The sequence below is a fragment of the Varanus komodoensis genome, unplaced genomic scaffold (genome assembly GCF_004798865.1).
Source record: "Varanus komodoensis strain SLA01 unplaced genomic scaffold, ASM479886v1 scaffold6_2, whole genome shotgun sequence".
NCBI lineage: Eukaryota > Metazoa > Chordata > Lepidosauria > Squamata > Varanidae > Varanus > Varanus komodoensis.
Window position 1 is genome coordinate 8,364,349 of NW_025336346.1, and position 21,417 is coordinate 8,385,765.

The 21,417-nt window shown below is 41.7% G+C and overlaps 1 protein-coding gene across 1 annotated transcript; it reads right to left on the reverse strand.

Annotated features, from left to right (window-relative positions):
* Positions 1-260: 260 nt before the first annotated feature.
* On the reverse strand, positions 261-21,000 carry LOC123034166 (ATR interacting protein). Its single transcript, XM_044451326.1, has 14 exons — positions 20,722-21,000; positions 18,134-18,570; positions 16,296-16,378; positions 15,499-15,669; positions 14,338-14,453; positions 13,747-13,904; positions 11,528-11,599; positions 7,307-7,436; positions 5,386-6,099; positions 4,306-4,454; positions 3,538-3,629; positions 2,615-2,698; positions 2,072-2,324; positions 261-562 (listed from the first exon to the last, which is right to left on the reverse strand). Exons 2-14 carry the CDS (start codon positions 18,555-18,557, stop codon positions 495-497), a joined length of 2,514 nt encoding a protein of 837 aa, XP_044307261.1. The 5' UTR covers positions 18,558-18,570; positions 20,722-21,000; the 3' UTR covers positions 261-494.
* Between the last annotated feature and the right edge of the window lie 417 nt (positions 21,001-21,417).

Below are 21,417 nucleotides of genomic sequence, written 5' to 3' on the forward strand. Positions count from 1 at the left end.
CCACTAATTCAGTGGAACTTTTTACTTAAATGTGCATAGTACTCCAGCCTAAGACATAAATTTATATTGCTTGAAAACAAATATTCTCCTCAAAACAGGTCAGTGAATTAAGATTTTCTTATGGAAAATCTCTATTAAATCATGAAAATGTTATAAATGTTTAAAAAGATCAAATTATATGTGCCCTCATAATATTTAGTGATCTAATGTAAGTTTTGAGATACTGTGCAAAGTGGTTCTTTATATAACCACAAAAAATAAAAAGTTTGGATATTTTTAATAGCACATTCTTCAGATAGCAGTGTTTTATTATCATACATTAGGTTGGAATTTACTCAATAAAACTGTAAAAAAAACCCAACCAATAAACTGCTTCCATGGTGATCATTTCTGGCCAATCTTTCATTTTAAATTGTACATTTAAAAAGCTGATTCCATTAAGTTTCAAAATTAGCCATTCCTGGAAAGAGAATAAATGTATTGTTGAGGGAAAATTAGCTGCATTCCATTTCTTGCTCATCAGCTTCCGGTTCCAAAGGATACAGCTCATCCAAGGCAAGTTCTGAAACAGAGTGTGCGCATTTTAGGAGTAGGAGACACTTTGAAAAAAATAGCATCATTATTCAAAATCATTTAGAGTTAAATCCCTGTTCACCTATGATGCTGATGAAGTGGTATTTGAAATTTAATTTACAGAGTGATTATGAAGATGAATGGGGAAACCAAAAACTTTGTACGATAAAAAGTGCTTGAGAAGTGCTAGGATCTTAAAACACATTTGGTAAATTAGATGCCCCATCAAATGGAGAGGCCCACTTTATTTGGGGGACAGTCTACTGCACCCCTCCTTCATTCACGGAAGCCTCCAAACCGGGAGGCTGACACGTATCTCATGGTGGAGATGGAGTGTGGCACCAGCAGTCTCTACCGCCACGTGCCTTGCCCCGTGCGCTGGATCTGGACAGCTGTTTCCGTTGTCCAGATAAAGTGCCAGTGGGGGGAAGGAGGGAGGTTGGGCCATGAAGCTCACAGGGTAACTTTGGCCCAGTCCCTGACTCTCAGCTTGACCTACTTCCTAGGGTTATTGCAAGGATAACGTCAGGAGGACTATGGAAGCCACCATCAGTTCCTCGTAAGAAGGGGAAAAGGCAGGATGTAAACATAATAAATAAATGCTCTGACGTGGCATAAGACAGCTTCCTGTGTTTATAATTTGGTACAACATGGAACCCACGCCCAGCAAGGCTCTGCAAGGTGGATTCTGCCAGCCACAGAGCTGTTGGATGAGAACATTTCTTTGCAAGCAGGCCCAACTCTGTGCCACATGCCCAGGAGCACTGTCAGTATTAACAATTAATGGCAGAGGGGGCAGCTCACAAAGCCCTAAGACTGCTCTGCTCCTTTAAGAGAGATTCTCTAAGCACCAGCCATTTGCAAAAGACGGCCCTGTGGGTTGGGAATTACATTCTGACTGTTAGCCTTTGAAAAAAAATTGTCACAAAAGGAAACACATAGAAGCCAAAGGTGCTCTGTGGGACTTCAGGAAGAAATTAGAGGGAAAACCCCAGCTCAGTGGCAGATGGCCTGATCCGAACTGGCTCAGCAGAAAGCAGCTTCGTAAGCACACTTGCCTGACTCTGTGAGCTAGTAAAGCAGAACAGAAAACTGCAGTCGGAAATTGTGCAGGTAGCGCTTGCACTGGTCCCAGCCTCAGCAGACCATGCATTTTGCTTGCATGGAGGCTGCACACGCTTTCTGTCTTAATTACTGCAAAAATGGGAAATGGCAGCACAGTGCATAGTACATTATGTAAAATAAGGCACTGAGGGTCTAAGGGTTAATGTGTGATGAATTTCCTTTGAAAGCACAGTAGATCAACATGAAATTAACAGAAAAGCTAACAAATGGACTACAAACCAGGGGGTAAAGCTTTGATCCATGCACACCTACAGTGGGACTAAAATCCCACTGAGTTCAGTACTCATATGTACTTCTGAGTAAATATGCATAGATAGAATAGGGTGGCTAGTTACTCTCATGGCATCAGTCACATTTCCACAATTAGCCTCACCTTCACAGGCTTTCAGATTTTGAACTCTTCTGAGGATTGTTCTGACACCAGGCATGACATGATCATATTGATGGAGCACTTCCAGGCAATGCTCGTGGAAGAGTTTATCCTTTTGAGACAGGGCATGCAAGAGCAAAACAGTCTGCCGTAAGAACTGAGTAAGTCGCTTCCCATGCAGATCAAACAGACTTCCTTCTCCCTTTCTGACTGTCAACCACTGCCTGTGCAGCATTATAATGAGAGCTTTCACTACCTGCAAGAGAAAAACACAAGTCTCACACACATTGGAAGGGTTCGACTTTGCCCTTCACTGCTATAATTGTGTACATGGTAGTATTGCAGTGAAAAAAAATAAAATTCTTATTGGAAGGAGGAATAGTAAAGAATTCACATGGTAGAGCAGAAAATTGTTCATGGATGATTTTTGTAATGCGTCACGGATGGACAGATTTTTCAGCTTTTAAGTGTTGTAAAGCATTTGCTGTGGTTCTAATTATGCACGATTAGGATCTTAATAACCAATACTTTATTTTAGCAGCTTACCTCAGAGTTGCACTGGCAATCTTTTCCAACAAGTGAAACAAAGAGACTACAGCACTGCACACACTTGGTTAGGAAGCGAACAGTCTACAATAAAACAAAAAACAGACAATGTAATTTGTGACAGAAATCAAGAAAAGCAAAACACCCAATGTCTTTAAAACTTGCAACTAAGACTGCAACATTATGCACCTTTATCTGAAAAAAATCCCTAATGAAGGCAAGTGAGGCTCACTCCTAAGTAAGTGAACAGATTCACACAACATGCAAATTAACCCACCATGTGCTCTGTGTGTGGCCACCAGTTTGAATATACAGGGTTGCACTGTGTCATGTGAATTCGACCACTGTACAGAATATTTGCATAAATGAATAACCCCAGATTAGTAGTAGGGTTATTGAATAACTGACAGTGCCTGATTCACATGAAACGGAGCAGTCCCTGATCGCCCCCAACAAGGGACAGTTCACTCGAACAGCAGCAGTGCGTGCCAGGCACTCAGCCCAGCACTTCCTAATTCACAAGGCCTGGCTGTGTCACTTAAAGCAGCCTAGAGCCCACAGGGTCAGGCCTGAAGATCAAGTTCCACGCACTCATACAAGAACAGTTCAGTGATACTTAAAAAATGGTCCCTGAATATACAAGCTCTGTTCCAGCAAGGTACACACAGACCAGCCAGATGTACATTAGGTATTCCTGAAGAAAGCATCGAACGACGGAAATCCCTCCATGAAATACAATTCCTATGGGGAGATGTTGGTTGATGTTAGAATGGTAACAATTTTTATAGTATCTGCAGTCTGAAGTTTTGCAGTAAGAAAAAAGGGAAGAAACCCCTTGAGTCTCGCATGTCCTGTTCAATTAAAGGCTGAACAGCTTTCCAGCCTCTTCTTCAGACACACGCACACACACAGTCACTCTTTACCTCTTGTTCCAACTGTAGCCAAAGCATCTCAGAAGCTGATTTATCTGGTCGTGATGTGATATACATGTACAGTGCCAAGAACAGGCAGGATTCTAGGAAAAGGGTTATATCAAGCACGTCAGTCTTATCAATTAGCCATGTTATTGCAACGCCCCCAAAATCACAGCACATTTTTTTGAACCGTATCCTTCATCGCTTTCTTGGGCACTTCATATGAAAACTTAGTTACAATTATATTGCTAATCCATTTCAACAAGGACCTTCTAAAAATGGACAAACAGCTAGAAAAAGGTAACAAAACATAAACCCCAAACCTCAAAAAATCACCTAAAACACTATTTCAGGCAGTGATCTCCCACTACCTGCATTTGCCTGGCTTTTGCTCTGCCATCCTGTTAGTGAGCAAATGTGTGAGGCTGGCTGAAGGACAGCTCCCTCCCCATCGGAAGGCTGCCAGACCCATTTGTCCAGCCACAGTGCAGCACTCACATACAAGCACACAACCAGCACCACTCTGTTAATGGCCCAGAACATTCCTTTGTATTTCCTTGAATTGAAACCCCAGGTAGCCAAAGATGTTACAACAAATTTCAGAACTGCAGAAGTCCTGAGACGGGTAATGCTGCTTCACTAGTTTGAAAACTGAAACCAAAATCTGCATAAAGTAACTAATTAGCTTACATATTCACTCCAGCCTTATGATTTAGTTGTCCTACAAAACTGTCCTATACAAAATCAATAGGATTGGGAAGATGCTCGCTGTCTCACCTGAACACGAACAAAACTGAGTGGCCAACTCCTGACGCTCGGCAAGTAAAGTTAACAGCCTCACACACAGGTGGACGATACGCAATGGAGTTTCAGAAGTCACACAACGGAGCAGCGTCTGTGTCTGGCTGTTGAACAAAAGCTGGAAGCTTTTACAAAAATAAAATCCATTAAGATAAAGGCTAGGATTTTTACAGGTATGTCTGCAGAGCAATTCTATGCATGTTTATTCAGAAGCAAGGCCTGCTGTGCAAAACGGTGCACTCTTCCTATGAAGGGTACAACCTGTCTGGGGGCCACAGAATTTGCCAGAGACCCAGTCCTGAGGTCCTGCAACCTCAGTGCTGAAATCCAAAAACTGAGCCACTGTAGCTCCCCTCATGGCCACTGCAGAAAGAACTAGGCAGGCTGCACCTCCCAGGGCAGCTGTACCTCAGAGAAGGAAAGGGGGCATCCCCATAGGTCAATTCCTGCTGTGTTCCAGTCTCCTTCCCTTCCCCTCATCAGTGCTTTATCTGGATGGCCAAAACTGCCAACTAGATAAACAGAGGCCTGTCAGCCTCTGCATTTGGAGGCTTACCTGCATCAACGGCAGGAGTCCTTGGACTGCACCCTAAGCGTGTTTAGGACTGCAGCCTTGCCTTCTCAACAAAGACAAGAGTATGGTTAGGAGCTTGAACAGGAGAAATCCACAGTGGGATAGGATACAACATATCCTACACAGTTTCTGTGTATTTCAGTAAAGCTAGCCCCCCTTGCCTCAACTCTCCGTACCTGCAACTGCTAAACAAGGCATCCCCGACGTGTTAATCCTGCAATTCCCAGCATGGCTGGCTAGGGCATGCTGGGAGTTGTAGGATGTTTTTCTGTCCATACATGCCCAGGAATGTGGCTTTGACATTCCTCACCAGAAGGACCATAACGCCTAGAATAAAGTGGTACAGGTGTCAACCTAACTGCATCCTTTATCAAGATAACCATGACTATTGGCTCATAACCATGACCATAACCATGGCTCAGGCAAATAATCATGAAAAGTTCTTTGGAAATAGTGGCTGTTGTACTCAAGCTGTATTTTACCTTATTAATAAGTCAACCGTTGAACGTTCAGCTAATTTCACCAAGACTCTGAAGCACTGATACACGATGCTGTGTCTTTGGCACCCCACCACTGTAGCACATAAAGTCAAAAGCTGCAGCAGCTTTTTGAACAAGGGGTGCTGGGATGGCTCAGCGTTAGTCACATCTGCTTCGGGCTCGGGCTCCTGAAGACCAGCTCTGTCTGACATATTGCGAATTACACTCTTGTCCTTCTCCAGATCTTCTCTGTCCCCCAAATCACAATCCGCTTTCATACTCAAAGAAAGTAGTGCACAAATAACATCCCAGCTATAAAATACCAAATAATAAAGAATGCAAAGAGACACAAGGGCAAACTCTTCGAGCGCAGATAAAAAATTGTCTACACTTGATGCTGTACTAGAGGACGTTCTGGAAGAACAAGTAGATTGGTTCCCCGAGGAACTGCTCCCTGCCTTCATCATTAAGAGGAGGGCTTGGTGATATGCACCAATGTGATGTTCCAGGAGAGGAAGAAGATGTACTGCCCCAGGAATTTTGTAGCGCTTAGGGTGGGATATTCCTCGCCTGCTTTCTTCTGAGCTTCCTTCCAGTGAATCTTCATCCATAGCAATCAGATTCAGTCCAGCAAGGGCCAGTCTCTGAGCCACTCTCAGTGAAGCCTCTTCTTCCTGAGAACTTGCAATCCGGTCACAGAAGCTTCCCGTAGCTCCTCTAGATAAAGCAGAGCAGGAAATCAATACTATATCCCTAACATCATGCAGGTCTCAAAATCTGAATATGGTGCTCCAAGCAGAGGGTTTCAAAAAGCATCTTATTTCAACAGCGCACACAATATGCTCAACCTATTACTGCCACCAAGGCCTGCAAAGAGGAAGGTCCCTCTCATAAGGCTGATCTGGCTTAATTTAATGCTTTCCTCAGAATAGATTTTATTATTTACTTTTATGTACTATATTTATATTCTGCTGCTAATGGTCCAACAGGACTCTCTAGGTGGAGTACAAAACACACAGAATTATTATGCTGAATTATTCTTGATTGATTGCATCTGCATGCCACCCCATAGCCCAAGGGCTCTCTGGATGGCTCATATTGAATCAGAACACGTATACCAAAAGTAACAAAAGGAGAATAAAACTGAGATATTGGTTCAGTTTGTCTTAACAGAAGTTTGCACAGTCAGATCTTCGAGATATGCCACTGCCAGAATCCTAATGCCATATTAACATCAGAGACATGTAATATTACACCACGGTGTAACAACTGCCAGTGAGGGAGAGGTCAAGGAAAGAGCAATTGCTCAGTTGTCCATTGAAAAGCATTTAAAAGCGGGGGGGGGGGGGGAGAAGGTGCACCAAGAAACAGGGAAGAATACGATCTCCTCTTAACAATGTAATTTTCTCCATTTAAAATGCTGACCTGACACTTCTTATTGCCCCTCACCTTTACAAAACTTCTGTACATCTCTAGCTTCTCCAGAAAAGAGACATAGCATCTTCTCCACCTTTTGGTGCACCATCTTTTGCCACTTCCTAGCAGATAGATTCTGGTGCTAAGGACACTGGAGTATTAGCTGGAAGACTGAGGGGAAAGGAGGGGGAGTACAAACCACCGTAAGCCCAACCATTCGTTGGACAAAAAGTAGGTTGTTTTGTGAACAACTCATACATTATGGCTTATTCACAGAGTGGCTTAGCCTGTCATGTGAACATGCCCACTATGTTGCAGATCTCCCTGGAGTTACATAATGCTAGTTGTGCAAAACACTAGGATTTTTTTTTAAAGGATTTTTACTGCATGCTCTTGCAAGGAGACACTGTTATAAATGGAAATAAGCATATTTCTTCTGATTCAAAGAACGGTTTTGATATTATTGTAGAGTACATGTTTTTAGAATCACTTATTACTTAAAACATACGCAGGGAAAGAACTAGATTGCATGACAGGACCAGGCCGAGCTTCAACCTTACTGCTAAGAAGATAGCAGAGTCCTAGCGATGATCCCGGAACAATCGGCTGCCTCATCAGCGCATTTATCAAAATGGAACCTGCAACAATATATAAATTTAATGTTCACAACAATCACAGCAAATGGGAGAGGGAATGTAATAGAAAATCCACAGCTGAAACAATTCTTATTTATTCCATGACAGTATGCTGATGACACGCCATCACCAAGCTACCTAACTTGAGAGTCTGTGTGGTATAGTATAGCTGGAATTGAACTCAGTCAATCTGGGTTCCAGTTTCTGCTCAGTCACGGAACCAACTAGGTGATTTTGGCCCAGTCACAGACTCTCAGTGCAACCTACCACACAGGTGGTTGTTGTGGGGATAAGATTGAGAGCAGGAGAATGACGTGTCACTTCGAGTTCATTGAGAAAAAAGTGGAATAGAACTCGAACAAACAAACTAATTCTATTTCTCCTTTACATCTTCAGCAGGTGAGGTTGTGGATGCACTAAACCAGTGTCTGGCTTAACAACAGACTGGATGAAGGCCAACAAACTGAGCTCCATCCAGACCAGACTGAGATACTGCTGGTGGGTGGTTCTCTTGACCAGATACGGGGTGATTAACCTGTTCTAGATTGGGTTGCACTCCCCCTGAAGGAGGTTCATAGCTTGGGGATGCTTCTTGATCCACCTTTGTCACTTGAGACTCAGGTGGCCTGAGAGGCACAGAGCACCCTCAACCAGCTTTGGCTGTCAGTTTGATTGGATCTGCATGGCATGTTATGCATAGCGGGCAAGCCACCATGCTGGGTTATCTTCAGACTGCTTTGCCACAAGATGGCTTATTTTGGGGCAACAGGTATCCCAGACAACCCCATGGCTTGTTCTAGGGCTCTTCAGTCCACAATACGCTGTTGTGTCATCAGGTCCCAGGACAGCAATCTCACTATGAATTGCAGGGACTGGTTAGTATGGGAAGAGCCACAAAGCCCTTCCACTCTTCAGGATCCTACCTTTGCTACCACCAATGACAGTCCCTCCACTGATGCCCAAGGAGCACTTTGGAACACCCATCACTGGGTCAACACTCCCACTTTTTTCAATCCCAGAAAATTACACAAATATATTTTAAATTGTTTTGGATTGTTGGTCTTTCACAAATGTGCTCTTATGGATGTCAGATATGCCTAGCCTTGGCTAGCCAATGCCCTTGTCTGTTTCCACTGTCCTAGGTAGCAGCAAACACATTGCTATCCCTTTCTGGGGCTCCATTTTTGGAGCACTCGCTGCTGAACATGTTTGAGGCTCCAGAAAAAACACCACCAATGGTGAATAAAATGGGGCAATGATCAGAGCAGAGAGGAAGATACAAGATGGTTTCTGCCACAAGGAACACTGAGATACCAGCTGGAGGACCAATATGCTGAAATAAGGTTACAAGCAAGTGCAAGAGGGAGGAAGTACTTGTTTATTTTTATTATATTTTTACACCACCATCAGCTCAAAATCTCCCCAGGTAGATCACAGAATCAAAATATAATAATAAATACAAAACAATAATTATACCATCACCATAAAATACAATAATACAATATGACAGCCACCACAGCTCAGTTAATCTTAGAGGAAGAGTAAAACAAAAATGGAAATAAAAAATTAGCTATTAAAATATTGGGTTTTCATGTGGCACAAAAAGGAACCAAGTGTGAGTGACAGGCACACCTCTTTGAGGAGCTCATTCCACCGATTTTATTTATTTATACACGTATTTATAGGCCACCTTTGACTGCTGAGGCCTTCCTAGGTGACTTACAGTACATAAACAGATGGGGCGCCACAGCTGAGGAGGCCATTCTCCTAGTAAGCAGTCTCCTTGCTTCCTTTGGAAGGGCCTCCACTGATGGTCTCAGGGTTTGGGTAGACCCATACAGGAGGAGGTGTTCTTCCAGATAACAAGGCCCCAAACCATTTAGAGCTTTAAATGTTAATGTTCGCTCTTTGAATTGTGTCCAGACTTCAATCGGTAACTAATACAATTGCCAGAAGATTAATGTGATGTATTCGTGTTGGCCAGTCCTGGTTAGCAGCCTTGCTGTTCTATTTTCCACCAACTGAAGTGGAAAATATTTCCATTTTCAAAGGCAGCCCCATGCAGAATGTGTTACAATAGTCCAAACAAGGGGCTACCAGGACATGGATGACTGTTCCTGGGCTCTGCCTGTCCAGATAGGGACATAGTTGGTAAATCAGCCTAAACTGATGAAAGGTGCTCCGTGCCACTGAGTCCACTTGTGATTCCAGCTGCAGTTCTGGGTCTAGGAGCACTGCCAAACTACAAACCTTGTCCTTTGGCAGGAGGAGTGCAACCTCATCCAGAACAGGTTGAACATTTTCCAACTGAACAGATGACCCACCCACCAATGGCACCCCCATCTTGTCTGAATCGGGTTTCAGTTTACTGGCCCTCATCCAGTCCAAAACTGAACTCAGGCACTGATTCAGGACAACCACTGCCTCGCCTGGGCTGGATGAAAAAGAGCAGTAGAGCGGAGTGTCATCTGCATACTGATGGCCTCTCAGCTCATACCTCCAGGTAACCTCACCCAGTGGTTTCATGCAGATGTTAAAGAGCATGGGGGATAGAATGAAGCCTGTGGTACTCCATGGCGTAAGTGCCATGGCACAGGGCAATAATCTCCCAGCATAACCTTCTGGAATCTGTTGGTCAGGTAGGAGTGAAAGCACCACAAAGCAGCACCTCCAACCTCCCCAGTCTATCCAGAAGGACATCACAGTCAATGGTATCAAAAGCCAATGAGAGGTCTAGGAAAATCAACAGGGTCACACTCCACCTATCTCCCTCCCAGCAAAGGTACTGCTACAGGCTACCAAGGCAGTCTTCCTTCCAAAACCAGGCCTGAAGCCTGATTAACATGGATCTCGACAGTATGTTTCATCCAAGAGTGTCTGAAAGCCTGTATTCTGAAGATGACACAGTTCCCATTCAAAAGAAAAGCCAATGCAGTCCCTATAACACTGCTTTACCAAGAAGTTTGGCCAAAGCAATGATGTTCACAAAAAGCCAGGCACAAAAAAAAGCTAATTCCAGACCATTATTACCATGGATAATATAAACACACCTAGCAACAAACTGGAAAAAACAACTGTTGTCTTTGGTATCTATTACTCAGTAACACTGATTAAAATTTTAAAATGAGCATGTAGGGGACTTCAGACTCACAAAACTGGTTTGGGCCATTTCAGGAAGCCTCACATTCAGAATCTGATTAATTCAATTTAAACACTGTGTATGTGTTTTAATTTGTGGTTTCACCACTAAAGAATGAGGGTCTAGTCAAGCAGGCACCTTTGAAAGAACAATAAAAGGTGACCAGACTGGAGTACCATCATTTAATAACTTGAACAACCTTGGTCAGATTGATGGGATACAAATGAATTAATATTTAATGTAGCTAGAAAATCTGCTAGTTTGAGTCATAAATATTAAACTAAGTCTGTTGTTAATGCTTGTAGATAAATTGACAGCTCTTGGTTATTTCATTTGTAAAGTCCTTTGGCTTTGCTGTGCATTTACTGATTTGTTTACAGCAACTTCTCATTTAGCTATAATAAACCAGGGCAGAATATCTCCTTGTTTTGACTGATGACTGAGAGGCTCTGGGAAGTGGCTGGTGTTCTAGGAAATAGGAGCTTACTCAAAGAACAAAAGGAAGGAACCCAGGTACTGTCCACAGGTCTAAACCTCCCAAAAATTGCAACGATCCTTTAGAGTTCCTATGATCTTGAGTGAACAGAAACTACAGCAGAATCTCCAGGCTGATCTCTGGGTGATTGGAAGTAGATTGTTAAACAGGGTGGAATTAAGAATCCTTGCCAAATTGATTCTTTTCAGACAGACAGAGGAAATGGAGATTGCTCAGAAGAAACAGGAGTGGATTTTTCTGTGGAAAGACTGCGCACTCTCTTCAGTTCAGTTACTTGAAACAAGTTCCTGGGCCCAGAATGTGATTAAACTCTTGGTTTCTAATTTAAAAAACCCAAAATATATCCTACAAGTCTGAAGTCTGCTCACTCATGCTCTAGGGGAACACATTTTACATTTCTATTTACAATTCTAATCCTAATATATGGATGCAATTATGAGATTTCTTGGTTGGACTTACCTTGTTTTTGAGCACAGATATAACTCGTTTCTTGCTTCACCGTCTCTGTCTCAAGGTCAGGCATCTTATTGTCTGGAAAGAAAGCTTTGTAGTAATCCCTGTAGCAATATTAAATTTGCTTTTGGCTTTTAGCCCTATCTAGAGTGTCTTATATCAGAAGACAGTAATACTACTGCTGACATTCAGTTTTCGTGCTTCAGTTGAACTGTATACAGAGATACAAGTTTATACTGGGCATTCTTACATTAGAAAATCAGTAACAATACATTTATTTTCTCCACAGTCTAGCTGAAGGATAATTAATGCTATTCACATAGGTTATGTAATGCCCCAGATACATCAAGAAAAAGAAGATAGAATTTTAGAATCTGTTCAGATTTTGAAATGGTTAGGTTTCGCTGTTGATGTACTCCATTTATGCTGGCTTTTCATAACCTGTATGCAAATGCGTAATAGAAATCCGAGCACTGCTGTGGACTGAATGGTACAGTTGTCAAATTTTAATCAGTTTCTGTTACTGTGTCTTTTTATTTAAAGAATGTTATATTGCCTAAAGCATCCTCAAGTCAGTTTACAAGATACAATTTTAATAAAATATGAAATACGGCTAAATAAAACACTAACATAAATGTTTAAGACAAGAACAATAAAAATAAATTTATAAAAGAGAGACAGACATCCATTCATTTAAAAATAGATTGAAACATCCAGGCCCATTTAAACGCCCATTTAGATTAAACGCCCATTTAGAAACCCTCATAAAAGAGCCATGCACCCAGTCCATAATAAGGATTAAAGCAGCATAGGGAAGGCCCTCTCCTTTGTGCTTGCCAGCCTAATAGCTCTTACTGGCTGGATCCAAGCAGGTTTGCAGGGATGGCAGCAGTCCTTTAAGTAACCTGCTTCCAAGACACTTGGGACTTTAAAGATGATGCCCAGCTGTTTAAACTGAGCACAGAAATATACTTGCAACCAGTGCAACTATTACCCAGTTGGGTCTTATTATTGTACACTATTTACACCAACATCTGCATATAACTGGTTTTCAGTTATACACACCAGTTACACACTGGATTAGGTCACTAATTATCTTCAACTTTCCTTGGATGACCTGGCATTCACCAATGGCACCTTGATGCCCAGGAAGCCTGTCATTAACCCACCAGAGTTATCCATGCCAGGAGATGGGTGGAAGTGGAGACCGCCCAGAGATAACCATCTACCTGATGGCTCCAACTCCCATTGTATTAGCACATTGTCACACTTATCTCTACTTGGGAAAACTTCACCTCTTCATTTCTGCAGAACAAGCTGCTGTTAAAAGACACTATAATAGACCAGGGCAGGCTTTCCTTCTATGGTTGAGTGGCACCCTTATTGCATGGGTGGCCTTGGAGAAGCTCGGCCAAAGAAACAACATCCTTCTCACAGAATTATCAAGGAGAACAGGAGTTAATGGTCCAATCACTACTGGACCACCATGATCTAAGGTGCTGTACGAATAATGGGCTCAGCCCACCCTGTCAGAGTTTGGGGAGGAGGGCACTGCATGCTGCTCTCCAGGGTAAATATGACCCCACCATGGTTATGGCTGCCCCATATATCTTCCCAAAATGCAACATACTGGATGTTCTACTTCTGCAACGTTTGTGTGGTGGCAGCCTTGTGCTTTTAATCCAAAATGCACCCAAACTGGAATTTGAAAGCCAATGTGGTGTAGTGGTTGAGAGAGGAGACTGGTACTCAGGAAATATGGGTTCTAGTCCCTACTCAGCCGTGAACTCACTGGGAGATGTTGGGTCAGTCGTAACACTCAGTGTAACCTACCTCACAGGGTTGTTGTTGTGAGGATAACATTGAGAGGGGAAAGAGAATTATGTAAACCACCTCACATTGCTTGAAAAGGAAAAAAAGGCAGGAGAAAAATATAATTAATAAATAATAATGCAACGCTTTCCACAAAAATAAAGATGGCAGCTACATCCAAAGGGTCCAGAGTGGGGGGAGTTATGTAACTCTGGGCCACTTGTCAGGAGAGGCACAGGGCCTAACATTTACCCAACTGTGCTACACAGTGGTGTCAAGTCTGCACACTGCTACACCTCCTTCATCCATTCCTGCACAAATTCATACAAATTCCACCAATATTTGTTTGCCTATACAAGCCACTAGTATGTATTCACAAAAGTCAAATATAATTAACTAAAACACATACTTACTCTTATTAGTCCTAGAAGCTTGGGTCTGCAACAGTGTTCTGGAGCAGGTTGCTTTAGGTGATAACTCAGAGCCAAAGGAATCGTTTGTGGGGTAACTTTTTTTTTCATTCTGAGTTGATCCTTCAACTTTTATAATGCTAGAGGGACTCTTTTTTGGACTAAAAAATTAAACAAATAGTATGCATTAATTGCAAAGACGTATTTACCTGAGAACTTTCTTCATTGCTTATACCACAAAAATATTGTCCAATCAATGATTCTGGTGAATTATACCTCCAAAGGAATGAGCGTAAATCAACAACTCTAGAAGCTCCATAGAGCTAAGTAGAACTGGACACATTAGTTCATCTTCCAATTATATGAGGAACAAGGTGGGAAATTCACAGTATCGTTTAGGAAGATTCTAGTGGTTGGAAGACAATCTTCTATCTTGCATGTTCAGTTATTGTGTTTGCACTATGATCTACTAGTGGAAACAGTCTTGAAATTCATTATATTCAGCTACAAAAAGGATAGATGCTCATCTTCTCAGCTGTCCTGAAACAGAATGAACCTGTATATACTAGCTGATTTGTGTTTCTTACTTTATACCTGATGTATGAAACTGAAGGAATAACAGGTTTAATTCTTTCACAGCTCAAAAGCTTTGTTCTCAGTTCATTCATTTCAGCATCTCTGAACTGTAGCTCAGACTGCAATGACTGTAACTGAAAGAATAAATTGTCTGATATTAAAACACAATAAAACACAAAAACATTAAAAATATCCAATATAATGAAAGAACGAATTCATTCTTCATTGCTCAATTTACTGCTCAAAGTATTGTTCATATTTTCCTCCAAGTTCCACCCAAATTAATGTGGCTGCAGATTGTGGTTATTAGCCAAACAAAAATGGTTGGATACTTCCACTTGCATGTTATACACCTTGGAAGAGAAAAGGCATAATACAGCAAACCACCAGTACTCTAAGTCAAAGATAATACGTCTTTAATAGGCAGAAGAAACATTAACAACTCACTTTAGCAGAGTATTTGGTCTTGCTTCGGAACAATGGGCACTGAGAAACGGAGACTGAATACCAACAATCTTACTTCATTTTAAATTGTTTTAGGTATGTGTCTAAGTGTGTGCCTTCCAATTACACATCTGCATGCAAATGTTTTTATAGTGTATTTTTAAGGCTTTTACTTTTATAAATTACCCAGCAAGCTTTGGCTACTGGGCTGTATAAAAATTTCAAAATGAAATTTATGTAGGACTTGCTTAGCAACAACCTGTGTGCTTGGGAGCAGAAAGTGTGCAAACAGCTGCGCTGTAGCATCACAAACAAGAACCACACATTTCTACACTTGAGAAATTTAACGTTAATTCTTAAATGTTATTAGCACTTCTTTAGTTGTATGCAATGAAGTGTGTCAGACGATGTATACTTTTCTTTTTTTAATACTGCTTTCATGTGAACATTTAAATAACTGAAGGAATAGAATAAAAGAAAAATTATAGATACGCTGTCTACATAACACAAACCATTAGGAAGAATTTTCAACTGATACCAAATACTCTATTTATTGAATTCCTTAATTAAAAAAAAAAGAAAAGAAAACAAAGATACTCTTTTAAGTATACATTCACCTTTCAACATATAGTTAAACCCCCGAAGAGAGAAACAGAGAGTGAACAAAATGAAGTTTTCAAACAAAGGACATTTAATATTTTTAAGTAGATTCTATTTTGATTTATTAACTAGTACCTTTCTGGAGAATTCCTTTTCCTTTTCACTTGAAATTTGAAGCTTCTCTTTTTCCATTTCCATGTATGATTTCTGCTGCTCCTCCAGACTGGATTTCATTTGCTGCATTGAGTCCCGGAGAATTTTGATTTCTCCATTTTTAGTGAGGATTTCATCTTGCATTTCCTTCAGCTGCAAATTTACAAAACAGTTCAAGCATAAGAAACACAGCACTCTTACCATGTTCGTTATGCTGGTATTCCTATTACTGCTGTGACAGGCCAAGTTCAGTACAAAGGGATTCCCCGAGAGTCAGGTCTCATCCCTTGCCCCCAAGTCCAGGCCCTAACAGATCACTTAGCTTTTGTGCATGTTTCCCATTCTAAAATCATGGTTTTCTGCATAAAAGATGGAGCATCAATTATCACCTAGTTTAAGGATCAGAGTTTAAGAATCAGTTAAATATTTTAGCGCAGCACTGATACTAGTCTCTCAACCTTTTTTAAGCTCACCTCCTAACCTCCAAAGCCATATTAATACATTTTTGTGAATGTGAGATGAGCAACACATAATGGAAGAACACTATCCCCACTCTAATAAAAAGTCAGTCACCCACCATTCATATTTGTTGATTTCACTAAGTGCACACAAACACCACTATTTTAAGTAATAAAGCATGATCTGCTTCCCCCTTCATCTCCCACAGAAGCATTTTTGCAGGAGATCCAGGTCTTGGGTCAAGGACTTCTCCACTAGCGCATGCCAAGGAGTATGAGCATATTAAATTCAAAAACTGTTTCAAAAGACCAAAAACAAACCTTTTTCTTCGCTTCCTCATATTGTGCTTGAAGTGTTTCGATTTTAAATTTGTCTTTAGGTGGGGCTTCTTCTCTGCTCCTTCCTGTTGACAGAAGGAAAGTTATGAAATGTGATGAACGTTTTTGTGTACATATCAGCAATCTACTCCTAATAAGGCCTGGATGCCTGCATGTGAAAGAATCCACACAGGCCTTTTCTTCCCTTAGCATACATGCATAAGCGGACAGACACTTTATTTCCCCTGACCAGCATCAAGGCCTGTTCTTCCATCTTGATCTTCCACTCCCTTAGTGCAAGTTACTTGAGTTCAGTCTCGATGAATTGCATATGCAATACTTTCCTGCGAAGTAAAAGATGCTGGGAAGACCTCCACCTGACCAAGCCCTGTGCCAGCTACTATACAATGGTCGCCTAACCTACATTAATACCATTATCTGTTTTTCATGTCACGGCCAGCCACACTAAAACAGACCATGAGCTGTGTGAGGGCTGTTTAATCCTCATTCAACACCTGCTGTCCGAGCTCACATAATACAACAAGCTATGGCAACCACCAGATGTGGCTTGCACATTCAAAATGGCAGCCAGTATGAACTGCAACACCCCAAGGGTTATCAACACCAACTTTATTTATGGTGGCTTGTCATGACACATGTGCCATCCCAGCATCTAAAAAGAATACTGTAAATGTCAAAGTAATACACAATGATCACTTAGTTTTCCTGCCATTGTTTTTATCACATAATGGAATTATTTTACTGCATATTTTTATATACTGGATTTCTAATATTTCTTGGATTTCTTATATTTCTAATATGGTGTTATGTCTCTGGTTTTGTAAGCTGTCTTGAGATCCATTTTGGAAAAAGATGGGATAAAATGTTATAAATAAAATAGAAATATTTAAGTTTGTTTACAGCAAAAAGCATTTCTAAGAAATCAACTGTTTTGCACAGTTTTATACAAATGTTAAGTCAGGCCAAAGGAAAGCAATAATCTGTATCTGCAGTCCAGTGCACCATTGCATAAACTCACATTAACTGATTCCAATGCAATTTAAATCTGTACAACCACGTCAAGGACCACAGCCTAATTTTCTACAAACAGCAACACTGGGTGCTTGCTGGGATCGTATTGAGCTTGACACACAACACTGCTTGAGTGCCCATTCGTGTATTTTTAACCACCCCTGAATTCAGAAACAGAAGCCAACTGCACAGTCTGTGCAGCAAAGTCAATAATTAATTAAAAATGAACAATTTTTTTCTGCTACATGGGCTAGTGAATCAGCACAAACTGCTGTGCTTGATGTCGTACTATACAGACTGTAAGAGCCAAAACACACAACTAGTTCTCTAATTCACAGTACAAACCAGTCCGTTTCTGCTTGGAAATGTTTCACTGGGCTCAAATCTCATGGCCATGTCTTGACTGCAGTGGTAGGCAACTTGTGGCCCTACAGATATTTTGACGTACAACTCCCATTATCCTTCACCAGGGGCTACACTGGCCAGGGCTGATGGGAGTTCAAAGCCACAACATTTAGACAACACACAAGAATGAAAGAGAAGAGGTGCTCAAAGTGCCTGAAATATTCTACCCAACTCATTGCAGAAATCCAATGCATTCTTCAGGAGCTTTCACTTGTCTCCCCAGAATGCATAGCAATGAATCCCTTCTATCTCTCCTCTGATGAAATTGATTATACTGAGATATATGTGGCCTCTGAACATCTTTAGCTGTATTATCCAAATTATACTTAGCTCCCTAAAGATAAAAAAGATATGTTCCAGTTTCTATCTATATGCTTACATATGAAAATGCAAACTGCACATACCAAACTGACATGCAGAAGTTGTCTCAGCTGTGTGGGCAATATTCCATGGCTTCATATGATTAGGTACCTTGAAAGTGCTATTTACTATGGAAGACAGTTCTGTATTTTGCCCAGTTCTCCATGTATTTGTTTCAAAGGAAACTTTTTCTGCCATTGCCTGAGTAGCAATAATATCTATCTCCTCCAAGTCATCTGCTGTAAAGTCATCACTGTCTGCAAAAGGATCTTCCATTTCTTTACACTCAGCTGCAGCAAAGCTTTTGTAACGCTTGTTTGGTGGGAAGCCTTCTCCATGGTTTCCAACATGACTCTGGTTTGTAGCTCTCTGGAGAGATGAAGGTGAAGTCGTAACTTTTGCCTGGTCCACATGGTACAAAATGGAGCTGTTTCTCTTCTTATTCCCAAGGAAATGGTTCACTGACATTCTTTGGTTGCACCTGGCAAATTTAAAGAAAATACAAAATAGTTTTCAGTTAAGGCATCATGTTCTTCTCAAACTGCCAAGATCGGGAGGGGGGGCACTATTTAAATTATGTAGTCTACAGCAGTGGTTTTCAACTTTTTTTACAGCTGGAGACTGGCAAAAATAGGAAAAATATTTCAGGGACCACTGAGGCAGAAATAAAAAGCATTATATACATAATATAGTATTTTGTGTATTAGTTTTTAAATACAGTCCCAAAAAAGGAAAATTTTCTAAAATAACCAGAAACTAAGCAGTAAAAAGTGCTAATAAAATAAAGTATTGAAATTAAATGTAACCAAATACAACTGAAATTTTTAGAGAGCAATATGTAATTCAAATAAGGCTACTGTGAAATCTGCTGCTGCTTCAAGAATACATGATTGAAAATTTATAATAGCAAAATACACAATCAATATAAATGCAATATTTTGCTCATAGCAAATCCAAATCCAAATACATTATTAACAGCAGGGCAATACAAAATCAAACCAAGTTACTTAATACAATAATATTCATAATGTTAAATAATGAAATAGAGTGACCCCCCCCACCCCCATACACACCAGCACGGACTGGCTGAGAAAACACTCTCAGCACAATCCCACCTCTGCATTTCCCTTCCCACAGCAGAGGTGAAAACAGCAGAGAAAGGAAAAGGCCTGGTCTTTGAGTCTCCACCCCTAGGGCGGACCAGCCGCGGTGGGGCTCTGGCTGGGCTCCCCATTGAGTTTCCTCTCCCCTCCGCGGTCTCCTCAGCCAAGGAAGAGGTGGGGAATCAGCAGGGAGAGCGCTGCGAGCCCCTCGCTGGTCCTGGCTCTTTGTGGACCGGCAGTTGAAAAACACTGGTCTACAGTATGTCAGCTTCTCTCACACTCAGTAGCACTTTCCTAAGGTAGCCTAATTATATGTATGCTGACTTGGAAATAATTCCCGATGAATTCTGCAGCCTTCATTCACACAGGACTGGAACCTAAGAATTAGTGTAAGATATGTATCAATCATTTTAATGGGTCTACTCTAAATTGGGCAAATACTGAATTCAAGTATTTGCCAGCTTATTCATATCCACAGCTCATGTGAATCAGGCTGTCCATTGATTTTACCAACCTCACACTTTATGAGTTGATTATTTTACAGTTTCTTGAATCCGGAAAGAGCATAAGGGGCCATTTAGTTTTAAGATCACAATGCTTGTGACAGAATTGTCTTTCTCAGCTTTCTTTTAAAATATTTAGCCTTCCAAAATGTAGAAGTTTGGAGACTGAATTGAGATGTAGCTTCTGGAAACAATAACAGTAAATTGGAGCCCATGAACGGTATTACAAGGCCCCTGTTATGTGGGCCACCGTAAAAAGAGAATAACCACCAGGGTGCTATGTAATCCAATGTTCCCCAACTCAGTGCCCTCCAGATGCTTTTGGACTGTAATTCCCAGCATTCCTGGCTGTTGCCCATTCTGGCCAGAGATCCCAAAAGCAAAAGTTGGAGAAAGCCCGATCAATTTTCATACCACTAGTACAATAATTATAGCCTATCTAATCAGATTCCATGCTAGACTAAGGACCGTGGACATTCAGAGCAATGTCTCCACATGAACAGATAATGCACAGATTTCGGCCTTGCAACTATCAATCCAGTCCCTTAATTTCAGGACCAGTACATATATGTTAAGTTTCACTTTATTAACTTAATTCCTCCCAGCCATATGCATATTTCCCTAACACTCTAATCCACTCATGCATCTGTTAACAAAATAGGCTTTCACCTACAAAACCTTCACTGCCAGCCAACTAGTTAGCAGAACATGTCTCTCTTTTTGTTTCAGCATATGCATACAGCTGCCCTTTCGCAACTGTTCTTCATGTAAGTGTGCCGACTAACTTGAACAAGGCTTATGGCATTTTTATGCCTATCACATTTACTATGGCACAAGCCAACCTTCCTCAACTTGGTGCCTTCCATATGTCCCGGATTACAACACCCAGCATCCCCCGCTAGAAGTGGCAGTCTGACATATTTGAAGGGCACCAGGTTGGGGAAGACTGGCATAAGTTTTTTGTAGACTGTGGCCCGCATCTGAAGAAGTGAACAGTGTTCTACCAAACTTTCTCCGCAACGTTACCTGTGCCGCCTCCACCGTGAAAACAAAGGGCAGCCAGGAGGAACCTCCCTGCCGTGACGAGCGGAGAAGCAGCGATTTTATGTCCCCGGATCCAGCGTTGCAGCTGAAACCTGGGAAGCCACCTCACTCGCTAACCGGCCTCCGCTCGCCAGCCTGCATCACCAGCGCTTCCGCAGACTCAGTGGCGAGCTGCCAGGAAAATGGAGCAGCCGAGCTGCGCAGATGGCTGCGCTGAAGGGAGCAGAGCGCCTCGCAAGCATACCGCGCCTACTTCCTCGCGCGGCAGGACAGCAGAAATAGCAGTCCCCGCCCCAAACCCGAACAACCAATGGCAGTCGCCTGTCTACCAATGACGGCAACGTCCGGTCATCTCTATGGAGGAAGAACGTAGAGTTCAATAGGAAGACAGGATGTGCAGACTATAACGCCTTCGGCGATTGGTCGATCCGGCTACTTTCCGTCCTGCTGCAATTTTAATTGAGTGCAGTGAATGAGCCTGCAAGGCAAAAAGATGCAAGGACGGCGGATGCTTGTCTTTTGATTCTGCACGGGATGTCCTGGCTATTTTCCTTTGCCTATTTCTGGACAGAGTGGTAAAATTGCCAGTTGTTCAAAAGAGACAGTGCAGTAATCCAGGTGTGGTGCCGTGATTTCTCAGCAGCGCGTTCCCACCTTTCGAAACAGAACAAGTAAAAG